The 19,281-nt window shown below is 41.8% G+C and overlaps 1 protein-coding gene across 1 annotated transcript; it reads right to left on the bottom strand.

Annotated features, from left to right (window-relative positions):
- Window positions 1-498: 498 nt before the first annotated feature.
- On the bottom strand, window positions 499-8,604 carry ENPP4 (ectonucleotide pyrophosphatase/phosphodiesterase 4). Its single transcript, XM_075048982.1, is given in 5 exon segments — window positions 499-2,418; window positions 4,845-5,015; window positions 5,940-6,804; window positions 8,446-8,485; window positions 8,487-8,604. Coding segments are annotated over 5 exon segments (1,521 nt in total). The 5' UTR covers window positions 8,567-8,604; the 3' UTR covers window positions 499-2,053.
- Between the last annotated feature and the right edge of the window lie 10,677 nt (window positions 8,605-19,281).

Genomic DNA, 19,281 nt, shown 5'->3' with positions numbered 1-19,281 from the left:
ATCTGCCAGAAAGATAAAGATAACTTAGCTGAGTCAAGCCTTTCCATATATAGATGATGCAAAGCAGCTCCCAGCAAGTCTGCCACCCTCTGAGGATGGCAGCTGTTATTAGCAAAATCAAAAGAAAGAACCTAACAGCTCTCTCCAACGTAGGAATTCAAGTATCCTCCCTTTTACAGCATCTCTAAGCCTGGGTTCTACCCTGCAAAACATTCACTTCATAGTTACTCATTAACCTGACCTCTTACTGTATGTAATTAATTACTTTAAATCTTCCAGCAGGATAAGAAAGTGGCTTCTGTGTTTGGTCTCATTATTGCTTTATTATATCAACAGCCTAAAATCCAGTATACTGTCAGTAACGGTACAGATTTTTCAAGGGGCCTGAGCCTCTTTCAAGTTCAGATTAATCTAGAGTAAAGCATTAGTCAATAAGTAGTACTAGTAGTTTAAGGGCGGCGGGGGGGGGGGGGGGGGGGGGAGAAAAACCAGAACAGGTTAGTTTTTGTATTGTGTTTTTAATCAGTAAAACAGAATCCTCAAAGAGAAAGATAGATACAAATTAGTAAAGCTTCCACAAATCATTTTTAAAACTCAAATGTATTTTTTTCAGTGGGCAGTTAAAAGTAACCCTTCCCTCTGAAGTCCATACTTCCTTCCAGTTGGATCACTAAAAGGTAGTCCGTGGCTAATACCAAATTGCATGGAATTTGAGCTTGTGAACAAGAAACCATGTGGCATGCTACCAGGTACCTCAGCTCTCTCATTTCTTAAAACCATCAAACTTGTAGGAAATGGACTTGGTAACTATAGTTCTTTTTTTGGGTTAGCATTAACAATTTAACTCACATTCTTTCCTCACTAAAAAGTAAGTTACCACTAAGGCTTTCTAAATCAAATTATTTTTTTCTTATGGCAAGTTACTAGACTTGACCATTAACAAGGAATTGAGAGTTTCAATTAAGAGAACCATTAGCACTGGTCTTCACCAGAACTTTACATCTATAGAACTTAGACAGTACAGGTAACAGATCTTATCTCAAAAAAGAAGTTACTTTTTTCCCCTTAAATTTCCAGGGTTTAAAATAAGAGTTTGGAATCCTTGCTTGATGATTGCCTGTCAAACTTTCAGTTGTTGCTTTTTAGCACATGACAGCCTTCAAAAGATAACTATCAGCTGGTACACAGGTCAGAACCACCTACAGCAGAGTTTACACCTGAAAAACTTTTCACAGGGTTTAGAAGCAGTAATTTTACTACTACAGCCCATTAAACTGAGTAATCCAAGGATTCTCAGATTAAATCAGCATCCTTGAGATAAGCAAGTAGTACCATCCGAACTCTCCGAGTGCAGGAACTGTGGAACTAAGACATCCACAGACACACGTCTAGAAATGTCAGAGCCATCTGCCCAGTGTTGTAACTGCTGAACCACATACTTATTGCTCAAAATAGAAGTGATATCCACCAATTCTTTCCTCACCAACTTCCGTTTTCCTTCTCACCAGTTTCTTGTCACATTGCTGGCTTAGGGTTGAAACAGAAGTATTGGATCTTTTCTACACCCTCTATCCCCAAATTTAAGAACAAATCAGAACATACTGTCCAAATACAACTTCCAACTCTTACGAAAAAAAGATCTTCTTTCCAATACAGGTACAAGAACAATAAAAGAAGTCACCATTAATTTAAATTTAATAATACAAAAAAACAATTATAATTTACAAATGTTAAAATTCACTTAATCTATCCTGGCTAGTTCATACTCTGGAATTTAATTTGGAAGATGTTCAAAGGCTTGAGGGAAAAACTAAGCATCCTTATTTTGTTAAGCATCTCCTCCAGCAGAAAGCCACCTGTTCACCCTTTTGTTCTGAAAATATTTTTACAGGACTCCTAGTCAGGTAGCACATACAAACAAGTTAGCAAGATCTGGCTGTACAGTATTTTATACAGATACCATTAAAGTGCATCAAAGAATACCATCCAGTGCAAGTTCAAACTCTTTTTCCTGAAATCACTATTTAGCAAGTGAGACCAGGCTCCCTGCGTGCTATCCAATTAAAGGATCGTCATCATCATACTGTAATTGAAGTCGGGAAAATGGCCGTGGGGGAGCTACTCTGTTCTTTGAGATTATTATAATGCAGGTGAAAGTAGTCAGTATCATAAAAGCCCCAATAACTATCCCAATAGCTTCTGGAATATTTGTGCACCGCTGGTCAGCGAGCAAGCACTTGGTGTTACTGAAAGTGCCATTGTGAGGCTGTGGTGTCAGTCCCAGGATGTGGCACATCATGGGGTAAATATCGACGTTGTTCATTGTGCTCTGCTTGTAACCCCGATGAAAAGCAGGCCCGCGAGCAGCCAGGAACGGATGCATGCTTGGGAGAGCATTGTCATAGCCATGGTCACCTACTGGAGAAATGCAAAGTAAAGAGTTAACGTCACAGTTTGCATTTGCATATCAAGTATTCCCCTCCTTGTCTCTCCCCCACCCCCAAAAGGCATATATTTTAACCAGGGACTCATGCAGAACATAGAAGCAACTGTTGGATGAAACACTAAAGCAACCCAGTGTTCCTTCCCTCTTCCTCAATCCCCAGAAGTCTTTTCCCATACTGGTCTTCAGCCGTGGTTCCCCCCCGCCATTATCTCTTTTCCTTTTGGTCATCAACATTTTCAGTTTTCCCCTTCCCACCACTCATGCCAAAGTTGAAAAGGATGTTGCCACTCCACGACGAGTCCATAGCTGGAATGCAAATAGGTACTTCTCAGATTTTTGGAAAGACATCTCCCCCTTGCAAAGCAGACACTTTAATTACTTCTTAAAAGCCAAGCACTCTCCCCTTGATAGTGTTCAGTTCAAGCATATTAAGTACCCTGAAATCATGCTTATCAGATTAAGTACTTCAGGTGCAGGGACACCCAAATAGTCAAACCCCCAAAAAACAGTCAAAGGATTATGATGTCTGTGACAGGCATACAACAAAGCGTTTGTGGCTACAAAGTCACCAGTACTTGAATGTTTGGTAGGTTTTTAAGACCTACTCACTCCGATTTTTGGTGGAATATAAACAACTAAAAAGCAGCCATAGTCAAATTTCCTATTAACATGGCTGAAAAATCTGTCCAAGGTGCCAAAAATTTCTCATAGCACACACAGCACAATATTTGAGTGACTGCATTTAAGTTTTGAGTTCATTTATTAGTAACAGTTTGACAAGTCTGAGAACTGTCCTCGGCTGCTGCTTCCTTGAAGTTTCTGACATGAAATGTCAAGATTCCTATTGATTACATTACACTCATCACTTCAGTATACTTCCAATATTCCTTTTTAATGTTTTCCACCATTGTGTTTGTTACCACAAAGATACTACCACACTGCATCTTGCTTGTTTGCTTTAATGCAGTCCTATGTTTCTTGATCACATTTTTTTTCCTTCTACTACTTGTTTGTTTTGAACAGAGCTGTTCCAAGTCCCCTCTCCAATGAAGTTTCCTATATTTCACCTCTGAAGTAGGAGGGCTGCTGTGTGCTAACATTGCTAGATACAGTACAGGTATTGGTACCCTTGCTAATCATTACACTGCCACTTTGTCCATGAAGACAAATACAATAAACATTTAAATAGCCTTTTAGGCTAAAACCTCCCCTGCTGGCTTCTGGGAAGCCTTGGCTAGCAAAATTGTTTTGAAAAGTGATTCACTTCGACTGATACAATGCTGTTACTTATAAATATGCACTTACTAACTGTTTTAGGTACATGGAATTGGATCTAACCATAAACAGGAAAGAGACTTCTATTAGAGGACACCTCTGCTAAGTGTTGTCAATTTGAAGATGATTGTAGCAAATCTGGAGGGGAATTAAAATATAAACATATCTTACATTAAAAGCAGTACTTTTGTACAAATAATGAGAAAATTTGAACTTAGATGTGCAAAGGGCAGATAGAACAGCCAAACTGGGTGAAAGCGGGAGTTTACGCCACCCAGCATCATGTCTCTGACAGCAGTCGTAACGGGGAGTCTGGGAAGTATCCAACAGGGTTAGCCCTGACATACCAACCAGCCTCGAGCTGCTGGCTGCTCAGAAACTATCTGGAAGTTGGCACCTTCGTATTTAATTCCTATTAATGAATTTTTCTTCCAAGAATTATATATACAGGTATGTATGTATATACATATCTATAAAACACACATGCACACATATATATATACACATACATATGTATGTAATTTGACATTCATAGCATCTAGCAGGAAGAAAGTGCACAGCTTAGCAATGCACTGTGTGAATTAACATCTGTTTTGTTTTTTGTCTTTAAAACGTGCTATTTGATGGCCCTAACAGGAAGAACTCTGGCTTCTTTGACCACTACTGTTGTGTTCCTATTATTTTTAGTATTTCCTCCCATTTGTTTTTGTTTCCTCATATATGTACTGTAACATTAAATGTTGTGTCTTGCATTCTTCAATTTATGCTCCCCTGTATATATATATATATATAAAATATACAAAAAATAGTTAAACCACACTCTAGTAGAAGCTTGAGACAGACTGCTAACTTGCCTAAGATAACTCTTAAAAGTGTACCACAGGCTATTAAGTTGAACATGACAAAGTGCTTTAGGCAACAGAATATCCCCCATCTCTTCCTCATCTGTTAAAACACTCCAGGCTCAGGCTGAGATGTTACAGAAAATGCTGAGATGTTCCTAAAGACACAGTGCCAAGACTCCACTAGCTAAACCAGGACCATTCTACAGATGGCTGGAATAAAAACAAGACAGTTTACCAACATAACCCACCAAGAGCACAAATGAGGAAAAAACACTTACATTTTGAAAGTGACTCGTTTTGTACAATTGTCCAGCCTTCGTCTGCAACCAGAATTATGGGTTGAATTCTCTTATTATGACGATAATGAAATCTGTCTGGAATTTCTTCTTTGAGATATACTTTCATGTGAGGGTCACATTTTTTCAGTAAGTTATACACGTCCCTTTTGTCTGCCAAGGAAAAAACTGCATGTGAAACAGCTGGAAATTATGTACCCAATTTACTGCAACTATCTGTCTTTAAACCTAAGATCCATTTTTTTCAAAACAATTATTTTTTTAAAAGGCATATAGAAAAGAATTTTTTCATGTCCCCAATGAAACATTACATGTATTGAGGTGGATTTCACAATTTGCTCTCATTTTAAATCAGCACCTCACAGCTATGGCTTCAGACCTACAGTTCAACTTACCCTCTGGGCTTGCAGGGGAGGAGAGTAAAATGCAAGCACAGAAATCAAGAGAAAGCAATCGCACACCAAAGCAGTAAGTGTTAGATTTTGTTACTGTATAAATCACTCTGTTCATTAGAATTGCTTCAGTCTGGCTACAGTTGTGGAAACTGAGACCAGCAGTGTCATGATTTAAGACATGCCTGTTAGTAACCACTCCAAAATACAAAAATTGAATTCACAGTATGAAAACTGAAGTTTCATTCACAGAAACAGGAGTGGTAAAGCAATCAAAGTTGGGTTTCGATTTTTACTTGGAAGTTTAGACGATGACATTTTTCATTGTGAATAAACATGAGAGTTTATTTCATGCTCACTGTGAATTACAACCGTATAGACTAAGTGAGCAACAAGACAGCAGGCATACTAAGTGCCTATCTACTTTCTCAACAAGCTATACCAGGACCATCTTTACCACCATAGCAATTTGACAAGAAACTCTCCTTGGCCCATTGATTACCAAAACAAAGTAATTTCTAAATAAACATTCTTTAGCTTACTCATTAAATGATGTCAACGTTCTGAAACATGAACTACACTGGTTTTGCAAAAGATGTGAACAGTCTACCATAGCGTGTACTTTTTAGCAGTAAGACAAACAAGATTAATTCTCAGTGTACAACTTAAAACAACCAAAACTTACTCTGCCTTGGCAGCACTGCAGCAACCGGACTCTTGTCTATCAGAGTATAGTTATTGCGACCAATGCATTTATCCAGGATAATTAGTTTCTTTGCAGAACAGGAGGCCATTCCGTGATCACTTGTTATTATGATATTAATAGTGTCCCACAAACCAAAAGCCTTCAATTTATTAGTAAGGAAACCAATATGATTATCCACTTCTTCTAATACTTTGCGCATGTTCTCAGTGTCATCTGGTCCATACTTGTGCCCACTCGCATCTGGTTCTTCCCAGTATAATGTAGCAAAACTGACCACTGGATTGGAGCTGTTCAGCCACGCAACAATTTTCTCCGCTCTCTCTTCAAAAGTTACTGAAAAGTTATACTTCAAAAAGAATTGAGGGGTCGTATCGTTAATTTTTACATCAGTACCAGGCCACATTGCAGCAGCACTTGCTCCACTTCCTTGCTGTTGATTTGTTACCCAAATTGGAACTGCTTCATTCCACCAGAAGGGATCCGAATCATTAAACTGTGAAAACTTTTTCTTGGCATCTGCATCGTACATGTCATTAGCCACGATGCCATGGCTTTCTTCATATAAGCCTGTCACTATGGTGTAATGGTTTGGGAAAGTCTTGGTGATAAAAGCATTTGTAACTTGTTTTACAAGCACACCATCCTCAATGAACTCCTGAAGATGAGGAAGTTTATAGGTTTCCAAGTAATCAGCCCTGAAGCCATCAAAGGACACAAGGAGTAACTTGGATACTGAATCCCCAGTAGAGTGAGCACAACAGGCAACTATTCCAGAAAAAAGCAATGTTAACATCCAGTTCATTGTTGATACTTCAAAGTATTTCCAGCAGGTAATCAGATGCATCTGAAAAATTTAAAAAGATAAGGCATGTAACACAAAATAATTGTAGTGGAACCAGTTTAACTAGCTATACATTATGGAAATCTTCCTTATCGAGGTTAACTGCAAAATAACCAGTCTAAACAACCACTTAAGTCAATAGTCTATTTCCCTACTGACTTCAGATGTTTCTCATATATCGTCATAGTTTTTCATACATTAAAACAAACGAGCAATGAGATTTTTTTTCATTCCAGACTAAACAAAAGGAAGAATTGTTTTCTCTCTTTTAAGCAATTATTCCATCATTCTGTGTGTCTGATGACAACTCTACATTTCAAGACAGACAATCACTATCTTTTCCTCATGTTCAAGCACAGGCACCTGAACAACTCTGGCTCCACATTTAAGAGTCCTCTGCAAGTCTAAATCCTGCTTATACATCACTGTTCAGACCAGAATTTTGTTTTCTACTATAATTCTGATTTTTCTTTTTCATCCCACCTTTCCTTTTCCACAGCTTCCACCCTCTCGAGTTGCTGGAAGACTTTTGAGCCTTTCAACATTGTTATTTACTCATTGCTTACTCTATACATGGAACTGCCAGGAGTAACTTCTACTTCTGTTTTCCTTCTAAGCTGTTGTGCATCTACCATAACAGTTTTTAAACCTGTTCTTTACGTATCATATTTCTCTCTCTCTCTCAAAAACCTAAAAATATCATTAGTAACCTTGGCCATGAGGCAAGTATTTCTCAACAAGGAATTCATGACTATTATGAATGCAAGGTATGATTTGTAAGTGGTATGATTTTTTCCCCCCCTAAACTTATGATGTGTGACAGGAGTACTCTGTCCAGGAAGGTCCAGAATTATTCTATAAGCCTCTAAGAAAGAGGAAGTGAAGCTGCAGGTTCCACAAAAACTTCTGCAATATCGCTACACAGCGTATTTACTTCTCAAGAGCCTCACTCCAGCAAATTTCTCCTTTATCTCAGTTGCACAAACGAGGGTGATTGTAGGAGGAACAGCAGGTATTTTCCTAACTGCGGTAGCATCTTCTGGCCTATCTCAACCTTTTCCACAAAACTCTTTAAGTATTATTTTAAAAGTGCAAGTAGCTTTAATGTTAGCTAAAGCTTTAGCAGTGAGAGGAATACAAAGCGTGGGAAATCACCACCACCCCCGCAAGCAACAGTTAAATTTCTTTAGAAGATACAACTGTTAGAAGAAAGGATCGTCAAAAACAGCATTAAGATATCTCCTGATACAGAGGACTTGTAACACACAGCCCCTATAAAGGGGGGGGGGGGGGAGAAATGAGATGAGCAACGGAGGAGGAAATCGCCCGTTTCGTGTCTTCAGGTGCTTAAAAAAGCAGAACCAGAGTTTTTCACGGCGCAGGGAGACCCAAGACCCCCGGGCACCGGTGTTTCCCCAGGCGGGACGGCAGCCGGCTACACAGACCCGTCACCCCCGCGGCCCCCCCGGCTCCCCAACCTCTCCGCCTCCCGCCCGCGTCTCCCAGCCGCTCCGTTCGGTGAAGGAACGCGTTATCCCGGCCCCGAAACCTTACAGCCAGGCGGTCCCGCGGCCCTGTCCCCGGGCAGCCCCAGTCACCACAGACCCGCCCTCCGCTTCTTCCCCGCCGCGGTTCCGCCCCCACCGTGAGGGCCCGCTCCGTGGCGGCGCTGGAGGTGACCGGCGGGGGGACGGGACGGGACGGGACGGGACGGGAGGAGCAGAGCGCCTGCGCACCCGCCGCCCCGCGCGCCCTCAACTGCCATTAGCGGCTGCCGGAGCGAGCGGTGCCTCGGCCGGGGCGGGCTGCGCTAGCGCGGGGAGCTCGTCAGCGGGGCCGGCCTCCGCCGGGTGCGATTGGTCGGGGACCCGCTGGCGGGAGCTGCGATTGGTTCCAGCGGAGTGGGCGTGGCGCTGTGAGACATGGGGAAGGGGGGGGGCCGCTGAGGTGAGGGGGGCTGTGGGGAGACATGGGGGGTTGAGGGGCGATGGAGGGTGCTGGGGGGGCGCTGAGGTGAGGGGAAGGGGGGCTGTAGGGAGGGGAAGGGAGCGGAGCTGTAGGGACTGAGGGGAGGTGAGTTGAGGTGAAGAGGGGCTGAGGGGAGGGGGGCTGTAGGGAGCCGGGGGGGGGCTGAGGTGACGGGAGCTGTAGGGAGCCGGGGGGCTGAGGAGAGGTGAGTTAAGGTGAAGAGGGGCTGAGGGGAGGGGGGCTGTAGGGAGCCGGGGGGGGCTGAGGTGAAGTGAAGGGGAGCTGAGGTGAGGGGGCTGTAGGGAGCCGGGGGGGGGGCTGAGGTGACGGGAGCTGTAGGGAGCCGGGGGGCTGAGGAGAGGTGAGTTAAGGTGAAGAGGGGCTGAGGGGAGGGGAGCTATAGGGAGCCGGGGGGGCTGAGGTGAAGCGAAGGGGAGCTGAGGTGAGGGGAGCTGTAGGGAGCCGGGGGGGCTGAGGAGAGGTGAGTTAAAGGTGAAGAGGGGCTAAGGGGAGGTGATGGGGGCTGTGGGGAGCCGGGGTGGGCCGAGGGGAGGTGAGGGGAGCCGGGGGAAGAGGGGGCTGAGAGCAGCAGGGCTGTGGGGAGCTGTGGAAGGTGGCCGTCCCAGGCAGGGAGACGTGGCGGGTTGCAGGGGAGCACGGCTTCTTACGGGAGGCGTGTTGGCCCCCTCCACCCTGGGCTGGGATGCGGGTGGGTTGGCCCCCGAGGTGGGACGGTGAGGCCTGCTGGTAGGGGGTACAGGCTGTTTGCTAGGTCTGCTGGGGACCCCCGCGGCTGCAGAAGGAGGCGGTGGGGTGAGGCGAGCCTGTGGCCGGCTGCGTTACTGGGGGGATGTACTGCTGTGCCCTGCGTTCCCCCGGGATGCCTGTACCCTGCCTCCTTTGCGGGTGTCGCGGCAGCCCTGGGCTGTGGCCTTCCAAGGCAGCGGTGGTTGTCAGCGTGACTGCAAATCTCCTGTTCTCCCTGACTCCTGCTCCCTTTTGGCCACACAGCTCTGAAAGTTGACTTCGTACTCTTTCCTGCATGTGACCTTTTTGCACTCTCTTGTGACAACGCCGGTTTACCCTAAAACTTAGAATACGTGCAGGAAAATGTGTGTGTTGGTTAATGTAAGTACTCTGAAAGCCAGTGCTGCTTTCAGGAAGGCAGTGTGTGGTATGATGGGTTGAGGTCTGTTTTGGGTCCTGCTGTAGGTTTGCTCCATAAGTTAAGGCAAATAGTTCACATTCCCTTGGTTTTCCTTTTATTATGAAAAGGGATTACTAATCCTGCAAAACCTGTTAAGTTACTGGTGCTGACTAACAATGAAATCAGCTTTGTGTAAACAGAGTAAATAAGTGTCCTTTAACAGCACAGAGAAGAAATCATCACTCCATTTTAAATTTCATCATAAAAACTGAGAAAAAGACATGGCTATAGCTTCATGATTGACTTAGGTAGAGGACCTGAATTTCATTCTGTGTGTTCACTCTGAATGCTGCATAGATTTGAGCTTGTTTCTTTCTAATGGCTTTTACATATGTATGAGTTTGGCAGATTATGCTAACTGTGGAGTGGCTCTAAAGATGCAGTACAGTAGGCTGAATAAAGAGACACACCTCTGATTGACTTTGATTTATGGAATGTAGCAGGTGTGGCAAAGCACAGGATTGTAAAAGAGGAAAAAAAAGAATTCCAGGTGAGCTAGATAAGACTTCCTGCAGCTATTTACATGTTGCATGTCAAGTTCAAGTCAAGTTCCTCCCCCGTTTCCTCCCCTGCTTTGTAAATATGCACGTGACAGTTGATCATGTGGGGGAAATAAGTGTCCTTTATGAATTACTTTCTTGTATTTCCTTCAAAATATTTATTACACAGAGTGAATTAGAGGTCAAGGAAATACATAACAGGTGCAAGCTTTTAGCCAATTTCATCAAATTATAGTGGAGTTCTTGTTACAAACTTTATGCAGAGATACAGGCAAATTTTAAGCATCAAGGCTCTTTTGCTAACCTAGTTTGGCAACATACTTACTCAGCTGTCCAGTCCAAAAAGGTATGAGTGATGTCTTGTTTACCCTTACCAATGTGCTTTGAAACCTATTTGCAATATTCACCTATTCATGAGCCCAGCCTAACATAAGGTGTCCAGTTTGACACATCATAAAGGCAGCATACCATGCAAATTCTGGACTTTGAACTGGGCTAGCCAACATGTATAATGTATTTCATACAGCTCATGCACTGTATGCCTACAAGAAATGAGTGAGTTACTTATATTAAGAGAAGTAAAACTGGGAACTACCAAGATGTTTGCCTTTCCTCACCTTAATCTCTCCCTGTATTGTATTTTACCCCACGTTTGTCTGTATAGACTGCAGTTCTAGGCACTAGACCATACTAAAACCTGCCAGAAGCTGTACAGACTTACTGCTGTAGTAGAATTGAGCATTTGCAGCTCGAGAACCATTGCACACGTTTGTTTCTGTCAGTGGAATTTAGTTAATGACAGGAAGTAAAGGGTAGGCAACCTCTAAATATTCTCAGTGTTTGGCTAGGTTTAGTAAAACCCTTAATTTCTAGATGGGAAACTATACCCTCCCGTTGGCCGTGTTGTGGAGGGGAAGCAACTCCTCATTTATTCAGATTAAAACTAGATGTTGAACACGAATAGTTCAGATACCTGTCTTAAGTACTTTCTTAAGAAAAAGCAAGGCGTTTTCATTACTTAGAGTTAAAATAACCAAATATTGAAAGAGAAACATTTTTCTGTATTTTTCCTTTTTTTCCTCAATTTTATCCATGTGACAGATCTCTGTGATCTTTTTTGCTGACTAGTTTTTTAATCCATCATTTACTGTGTTTTGATGCATCTTTACGTAGTTGAAATGAAGAAAAATAGGAAGACGTTTCATAAAACCATAAAAGAGCTAGGTGACTAACAGCTGTTAAACTGTATTAGACTTTAAGCTTTTAGTGCCCATTTAATCTGAAGAATAGGTTGTATATGGAGGCTATACACAAAATGGGGCTCTTAACCATGCTGTTTCTCAAACTGTGGAATGATGTCCCTAAGGCTGATGACAGGGTGATACAGAGTTGTGTGGTGTCTCTGCCTTCTTTATTTCGGTTACTAGAGCCTCCACTGTGAACAAGCTTGAAGCCAGGTTGCTGGGCTTTCTAAGAGTGCTTAGTTTCAGAGGTAAACAACGATGTTGAAATGATGCCAGATTTTAGAGGCAAACAAAAATGCCTGCCTTGGAGCAGTTGGGTGAATAAAAAGTCAATATTTCTTAGGCTCTCAGGTATTCTAATGGAGTTTCCAACCATGGAGTTGGAGAGCAAATCAAACAAGGTTTTTTAAAAGGCACTGGAATACCACAAATAAAGGGCTTTGAAACATCCAAATCAGGAATAATTGTTTAGGCCCTGCAGCAGGTAAAGCAGGTTTTCAAATGTCTGTTGACAGTGACTAGTCCTGGTATTTTTAACAACTAAACACTGATGATAATATGAGAGTTGAGTGTCCTGTGCAAAATAATTTTCTATTGTTTGTCTAGTTCCCAGTGGAGAAGTGTCTGTCTTATGCAGAGTCAAATTTACTGGTGTGTTGGCTTTAAATATGCTTTTTATGAAGTGTCAGTAGAAAAGCAAAATCTGGCTGAAGGTGAATCACCCTTATTACGCTGGGGTCCTGAATTCACGAGCCAGCCCCTCAGGACTGCAGAATCCAGGTCAGTGTTATCTGAGCAGCAAACAGATTTTTGGAGGCCTGCTTCAAGGATGTGCTGACTCTTGCGTGAAACAGTGTGATGATCAAAGTCTTCCACCAAACCACTGTCTTCTGAAATGGTTTTTCTGTGTGTTTGATTTTCCTTAGTACGTCTTAAGTAGAATACAGAAACTGCTATAGCTGCACATGTCAACAGTTAATATGAAACAGCTGAAGCATGTGTTTCAGAAGAGGAACTAACTCCATATGTACACAGAGAATTCGGATAAAATTGTCAGCATACCTATGCAACTTCTTGTCCTTCATAAGGTAGCACTTCATAGCAGCATGGTTCCAGTGATCTTCTTGGGTGTCCAAAGGTGACCATCCAAAGGCTGGAGCAGAACAGGGCCATACTGAACAGTCTTGTTCCTCCTTCTCACCAAATCATACCCGTTTTGAAAAACTGTGGGGAGCTGCAGATGCTTGGACCTCTAAGAGTGCTGTTTTTCACAGTCTGTTCCTATTATGCAGGTCTGTGAGTGTTAATGGCTGTAGGAATAACTGGGTAGAGGAACTTTAGACTCTCATTCTTGTGGAGAGCACAGAGCCAAAACAGAAAAGTACCCTACATGGGGACTTCCTAAAAGATCTGAATGCAGGATGAAGGTCTTTTCCTCAGGTTGTTTAGTGCAAGATTGGCAGAGAATAAAGCATTACTATTTATGAACTGTGAAGAGATGAGGTGTTGCTAACCATATAAGTAAAAGCTGAGGCTGGAAACAATGCAAGAAAATTTGTTTGCAGTTGATTTCATCCAGGTATTTAGTGCAGTCAGGAGTGAATACAAAGTGGTATGGTTTTATTGCAACTCCCTTGTAATGTGCCTGTAAACCATAAACAGTCTTTCTCCTGGAGCCCACAGTGTAGTTTTGATAATGTACTTGAACTACATGTTGCAAAGCTTTGGAAATGTTTGAGCTTTACAAAGAAAAAAAGTTGTTTTCGTAAAGCCAGCATCCTGAATGGCCAGGAACATTAATGATTTTTGCATTGAGTGCTCATAAGTGCAAACGAATGCGGGATCCTGTGGGATGCTAAGTTCCCTTAGTTTCTACTGACATAAAAAACATTCACCATCATTCAGTTTTGGGTTCAGCTGTTTCCAAGAACTCTGAGTGTTTTGTTTTAACTATTCATTTTTCTTGCTTCTCTTATGGATGGAAAAAGATACTTTACAGCAAGCAACTGAGGGACCTCAGTTTATGTTATGAAGAAAGATTTACAGGCTCTTTCCTTAAAGTGTGCAAGTATCTTCATGGAGAACAAATAAAACTGAAGGACTCTTTTAATTAAAAACCACTAAAATCATAGCAATAACCAACTGGAAATGACCTCCTGAGAAATTCCAATAGAAACAGATTGCTATTTCTAAGCAGGGCTATTAACTACTGAAGCTACTCATGGCACTGATGGATGAGTTGAAATTTCCCATACTGTGGAACGTCTAGAAGACATGCAAGTTATTGGCTTTAATAAAGGGGCACCCAGGTAAAAGTCTTGTTGTATTGGTAATCTGAATTAAATAGTGTAATGTGGCTTTTTGCCTTTAATTATTAATCTCTGAGAAAATGTGAGGTATGCTATTTAGGGGTCTGACATTCTTGTAACTATTCCTTCTTTCCACCCTTCTCTTCTGCTCTGGAGGTGACGGATAACTGACTCTAGCAATGCAAGAATTTCTTTACAAGCTGATCTTCTGCTTGACATTTTAAAGTAAGTCAAAGCTGGATGTGCTGATTTCTGTTAGGGTTACAGGGTGAACAGATAAAGCTTCAGCAGCAGCTTCAGTGGTCTGATTTTAACATACTATTGTAAGTGTGTTGGGGCCCTTACTATATTTGCTGTCCTTCAGATAAAATCAAGTTGGTCAGCAAACAAATACCAATGAATGGCTGTGTGTGTTTGGGCTACTGAACTGAGTGCTGTGTATCTCTGCAGAGCGAACCAGGCAATTATCTAGGTTCCTAGCATGAGTTTTGATGTCCATTTGTAGGCTTCTAAATGTAGGTGAATTCTAACCTTGCTGTCTAAAAAAACATCTATTTTAGGGAGCTCAGATGACTGAGTTTTGCAGTAGTAAAGACCATCTCCAGAATACACTTAATCTCCTTCTGACATAGTTCTTTCCACCTCTTTTTATTACATACTCCGAGATGTCCATTGCTGTCCATTGGACTGTAGAAGGAAACAGTGATTAGCTTAATCTAGGTGCTGAACAGCAGCACGCTGAACTTGGTATAAAAAAAGTTTCTAAAAATGAGACCCAAGAGATCTTGCTGGTTGACTGTAATTTGTGTCTTATGTATACTGACTGGAGTTATGGTCATGTTAATTCTGGTACTTCTTGCTTTAAAAAGAATAAGGTTAGAGTAAAAATGGAAATTCAGTCGTGAAGTAAAAAATAAACCTTGAAAATGAGGAGTTTGATTGCTCATGTTCTATGTCCTTATATGAATTTTGCTGCTTATGGTTTATGTGGTTATTTGCATTTCTGGAAAGCAAGTAACCAGTGTTACCAGATAGCTCGCATGGGTTCGCGTGGTACACGCAATGGTAAGTGACACAACTTGAATTACATAACTAACAGCCGAAAGTATTGCTATTACTAACTACCACATTAATTCAAGACCTTCTAGATTTGGGACCAGAGGAATTTAGGGCATGGATGAAATTGGTGATCTCTCTGTTTTTGTAATCTTCCATTCTTGTGGCTGTGGGGCTGGGACTGCTACTCAGAGGGCTTCACTTTCATGTGGAGAATGGGCCACAAAGTGGTGCCGAGACCTTTTTCTGTTCTCCTGCCTCATACAACCTCTTTCCTCTCACTTCTCTGCAGGAGGGAAGTCCCATTTCACTGGACACACGTGCACATGGCTGCTCTGCCCTGTTCCTTTGCTGGAGCGGAGCATTTTTGGCTGGGGAATAGGGAGGGAGCAGCACCGGACACAGGGGAGCAGGCCAGGTCACTAGTATCTCAGGTCACAACGTGGGTGCCGCAGTTTTGATCTTGTTTGTTATCACATAATTTTTGTGCCACAATTCAAAAGTTACTTCTGTCTTCCCTGAAGATGAAATGTAAGGGTTGTAAGCCAGTGGTGGGTTCATATAATGTGATTTGAAATGCACCTGATTTTCACTTGGATAAATTCTTAAGGGTGGTCAGGTATACTCTGGGCCTTTATCTGTCACAAGAATGAAGTCTGGATTTTGGAGCAGGATGGTACTTTGCTTTTGGAGGGGGGCAGAGGAAAGGAGAACTTGGGTAACTCACATTTCTGACTAATGAAATCCACATGAACTGTATTTATTTATTTTTAAATAATACTCATATGTTATGCTCTTACTCCCTATTTTACCTGTGATATTTTATACCCTCCAGCAGGTGCTGCTGCAACCTACTAATGTTGTCTTCGTGGAGGGAAAAAAAAATAAATCAGTCATTTGTTTTAATACCGTGCAACTGGACTTTGCTCTTTGTTTTGCGTGCTGAATATGCCTCTGTTCTCTTTTCTTCCTCGAGTTATTTGCCAGCAGAGTCACTAAGGAGGGAATTTTTATGATCCCAGCATATTTGATCCTGCAAGTGTTCTTTGTAAAAAGGGGTTGAAGATCAGTGGGAGTTGCTTATCAAGGCCATGCTCAGAGCAAGTTGAACAGACACAGGTAGAAATACATTTGTATTTCTACAAAATGTGAAGAAATGCAAGTGTTTTCTTAAAAGTAAAAAAATTCATAAAAAAGATTAGTTATAAAAGTTTCTAGTTAGCTCATTGGTTTTCTCAAGTTTCTTGAGCTTTAGTAATTTACACTCATGATTTTAAATCAGTCTTATCATTAGCCTAATAGCTGGTCTTGAATGCTAGAAGTTTGCAATACAGATTACACAGCACACGTTTCAGAGCTGTGGCTGAGTTACATACAGAAAACGTAAAGAGGAGATGTGCTTCGTTCTGTTTGCTGGTGGACCACTTGTGCCAGACAGAAATTTGTGGGTAGTAATAGTTGAAATGAGGCTTTGATATGAGTTACATATCCTTGAAGTCCTTGAGTTGCACCAGGCCAGAAATGCAGTCATGAGCTAAGAGATCTCGTTGATCTCTGATACTTACCTGCATCTTTGTACTGTATTGCTGGTTCCATGTAGGGAATTGAAATTCTGCTGTAGTGTTTTTCCTCACGGTTACAGTGATTAAACTTGGTTGTGACTATGATTTTTGGCACTTTTGGGGTTATCTAGGGGCCTTAGAAGGTGAATCCAAGTTTAATAAGCTGAAGTATTGGTTTGCTTTTGATATTTATTAGTAGTCTAAAATGCTCAATATAAAAATAAGGACAGTAAACTACAATCATAAATCTCAGGCAGGCAACACTTGTTCTGCCACGTGAAACAATATGTGTCCCCTGGACATTCTGTTTGGAGATGGCTGGAATTACAGTCTCTCTCTCTAACCTCTCTCTTCTGTGTTTCTTTTAGAAATCCAGCCTGGCTGTGGCAATTACCTCTCAGGAAGTTATAAGGATGGATCAGGAGGAAAACACCTTTATTTTTCCTTTTGGCTCAAACCCAAAAGGTTAAATATATTCATAGAATCATAGAATGGTTTGGGTTGGAAGGGACCTTAAAGACCATCTAGTTCCAACCTCCCTGCTATGGGCAAGGACACCTTCTACTAGATCAGGTTGCTCAAAGCCCCATCCAACCTGGCCTTGAACACTGCCAGGGATGGGGCAGCCACAACTTCTCTGGGCAACCTGTTCCAGTGCCTCACCACCCTCACAGTGAAGAGCTTCTTCCTTACATGTAAATCTAAGTCTACCCTCTTCCAGTTTAAAACCATTACCCCTCGTCCTATCGCTACATGCCCTTGTAAAAAGTCCCTCTCCAGCTTTCTTGTAGGCTGCTGTAGATTCTAAGATTAGATTAGATTCTAAGAATTCTCATAATAATCTACATAATCCAGATGCAGTAAACATACAGATAAAAAGTCTTTAGTCAATAAGGTTTGAAGTTCTCATAAAAAATTCAAATTCAGATTTGGATCTTTAATGAGTTTTAGCTCCGTTGATTTCAGATGCTCTGGAATGTGCATCTGTCTTTAAGAGGGCAGTTCATTTTATGCCAAAACTGGAATTATTAATCTGCTTTAGATTCTGTGGAGTTTTGTGTGTCTCTCCATTCTCTAGAGAAAAGGAGCTATACAGACAAGGTGGCTAAATAGGTTGCTAAAGTCAAGTGGCATTAACCCAACTTTGGCAACTTGGGTCTATGTGTTATGACACGGAGATATATAACCTAAATATGATTATAAGTAATTGATATATTAAGTATATGTAATAATAGTTAATGCTTATTCAGTGCTTTCTTTTCCTAGATTCCAGGGCAGCTCACAAAACTTTTTACAGTTTTTGGTCCTACTCTATAGGTGAGAGGATGAAGTTGCTAAATGTGAAGTGAGTTGTTGAAGGTCCTAAAGTGAACCAGTGGCAAAACTGGAAAGAGTTCAAGTTTGATGCCTTTTTCTTGTGGATATACCACTTTATAATTTTTTTTTATTTGTAGTTTTTTATAAACGATCATTATTTGTTGATGATGTTGTAAGTAACCGCTGAAACATTGCAGATGATTGCTCGTATTGTTGAGGCAGTTTTGCCTTGCTTTTCCTTGAAGCTAGGCTTTTGTGTGTTGAAAATATGAGTAAATGGGTGAAGTCTGTGTTTTTCTCTCTTAGCACAAAATGCACATAAGATTTCCAGTAAAACTGTTTTTTACTTCCTGTGAAAGCATACTTTTTTTTTTTTTTACCATAGCTTTCTAGTACTGATAGGTGCTTCAGCTGTTTTTCACTATACTTGGCCAGGCTATATCTGGAAGAACAACAAGTGATTACAGCTCCTAAGATATAGTTACCAGCAGTCAGATCGACAAAAGGGTTAAAAGTGAGACAGCCCTACCTTTTACTTCAGTGGAAGTGTAGTTGTTGATTTAAAGCTCTCAGTAAATGATTGTTGGAGATCTGCCATGTGTAGCAGAGCATTCGGAAAGCATACCACAGACTCTGCTTCCTCCTGAAGAGCATTTGTCTGTCAATATCTCACTTCAGTTGTAGTCTTCTAAAGGTACCAGAAGGCAGGCAAAACTCACCAGCCAGCAGTAATGGAAGATCAGGTCTTTACCAACGTTTATCAAAATGTTAATGACACCAATAGCTATGAGATTCCAGACTCTGAGGAAGACAAACAGGGTAATCTTTATGATCATGAAGATCCAGCATCTCCTTCTTCCATCCCTACTATCCCAGAGAGCATGGATAGTAGTCAAGAGAGCTCAGAAGATAGCTGTAGTAATTCTGTGGCCTCTCAGCATGAGGCTGATGGGGAGGATGGTTCTTCATCTCACCATGGTGCTGAAGAAGACCACCCATACCAGGAGGTGGATCTGATGAGCCCAAGTCTGGAAGATAAACACACAGAGGGCATGATGTTTGAGAGCAACGTGCATTTTCCTCTGGATTTCCAGTTGCGTCGGAGCCAGAGCACCTCTTCCAACTCTTCAACTTCCCTCAAGTTCCCCCTTAACAATAACTTTGGAGAAACTGACAACTTTCAGGAAGATGGTGAGATTTTCCTGTATGTAAAGGTAAGAGCTTGGGTGCTCCTAAGAATGCACTACTTTTAAACCCCAAGTCAATGTACATGTCCTCCAAACCAGTAAAATACAGCTACCCACCGCTTTGTTCCCA

This window comes from Buteo buteo, chromosome 17 (genome assembly GCF_964188355.1).
Source record: "Buteo buteo chromosome 17, bButBut1.hap1.1, whole genome shotgun sequence".
Lineage (NCBI taxonomy): Eukaryota > Metazoa > Chordata > Aves > Accipitriformes > Accipitridae > Buteo > Buteo buteo.
The sequence above is the reverse complement of the archived record's forward strand: the minus strand, read 5'-3'. Positions and strand labels throughout refer to the sequence as shown.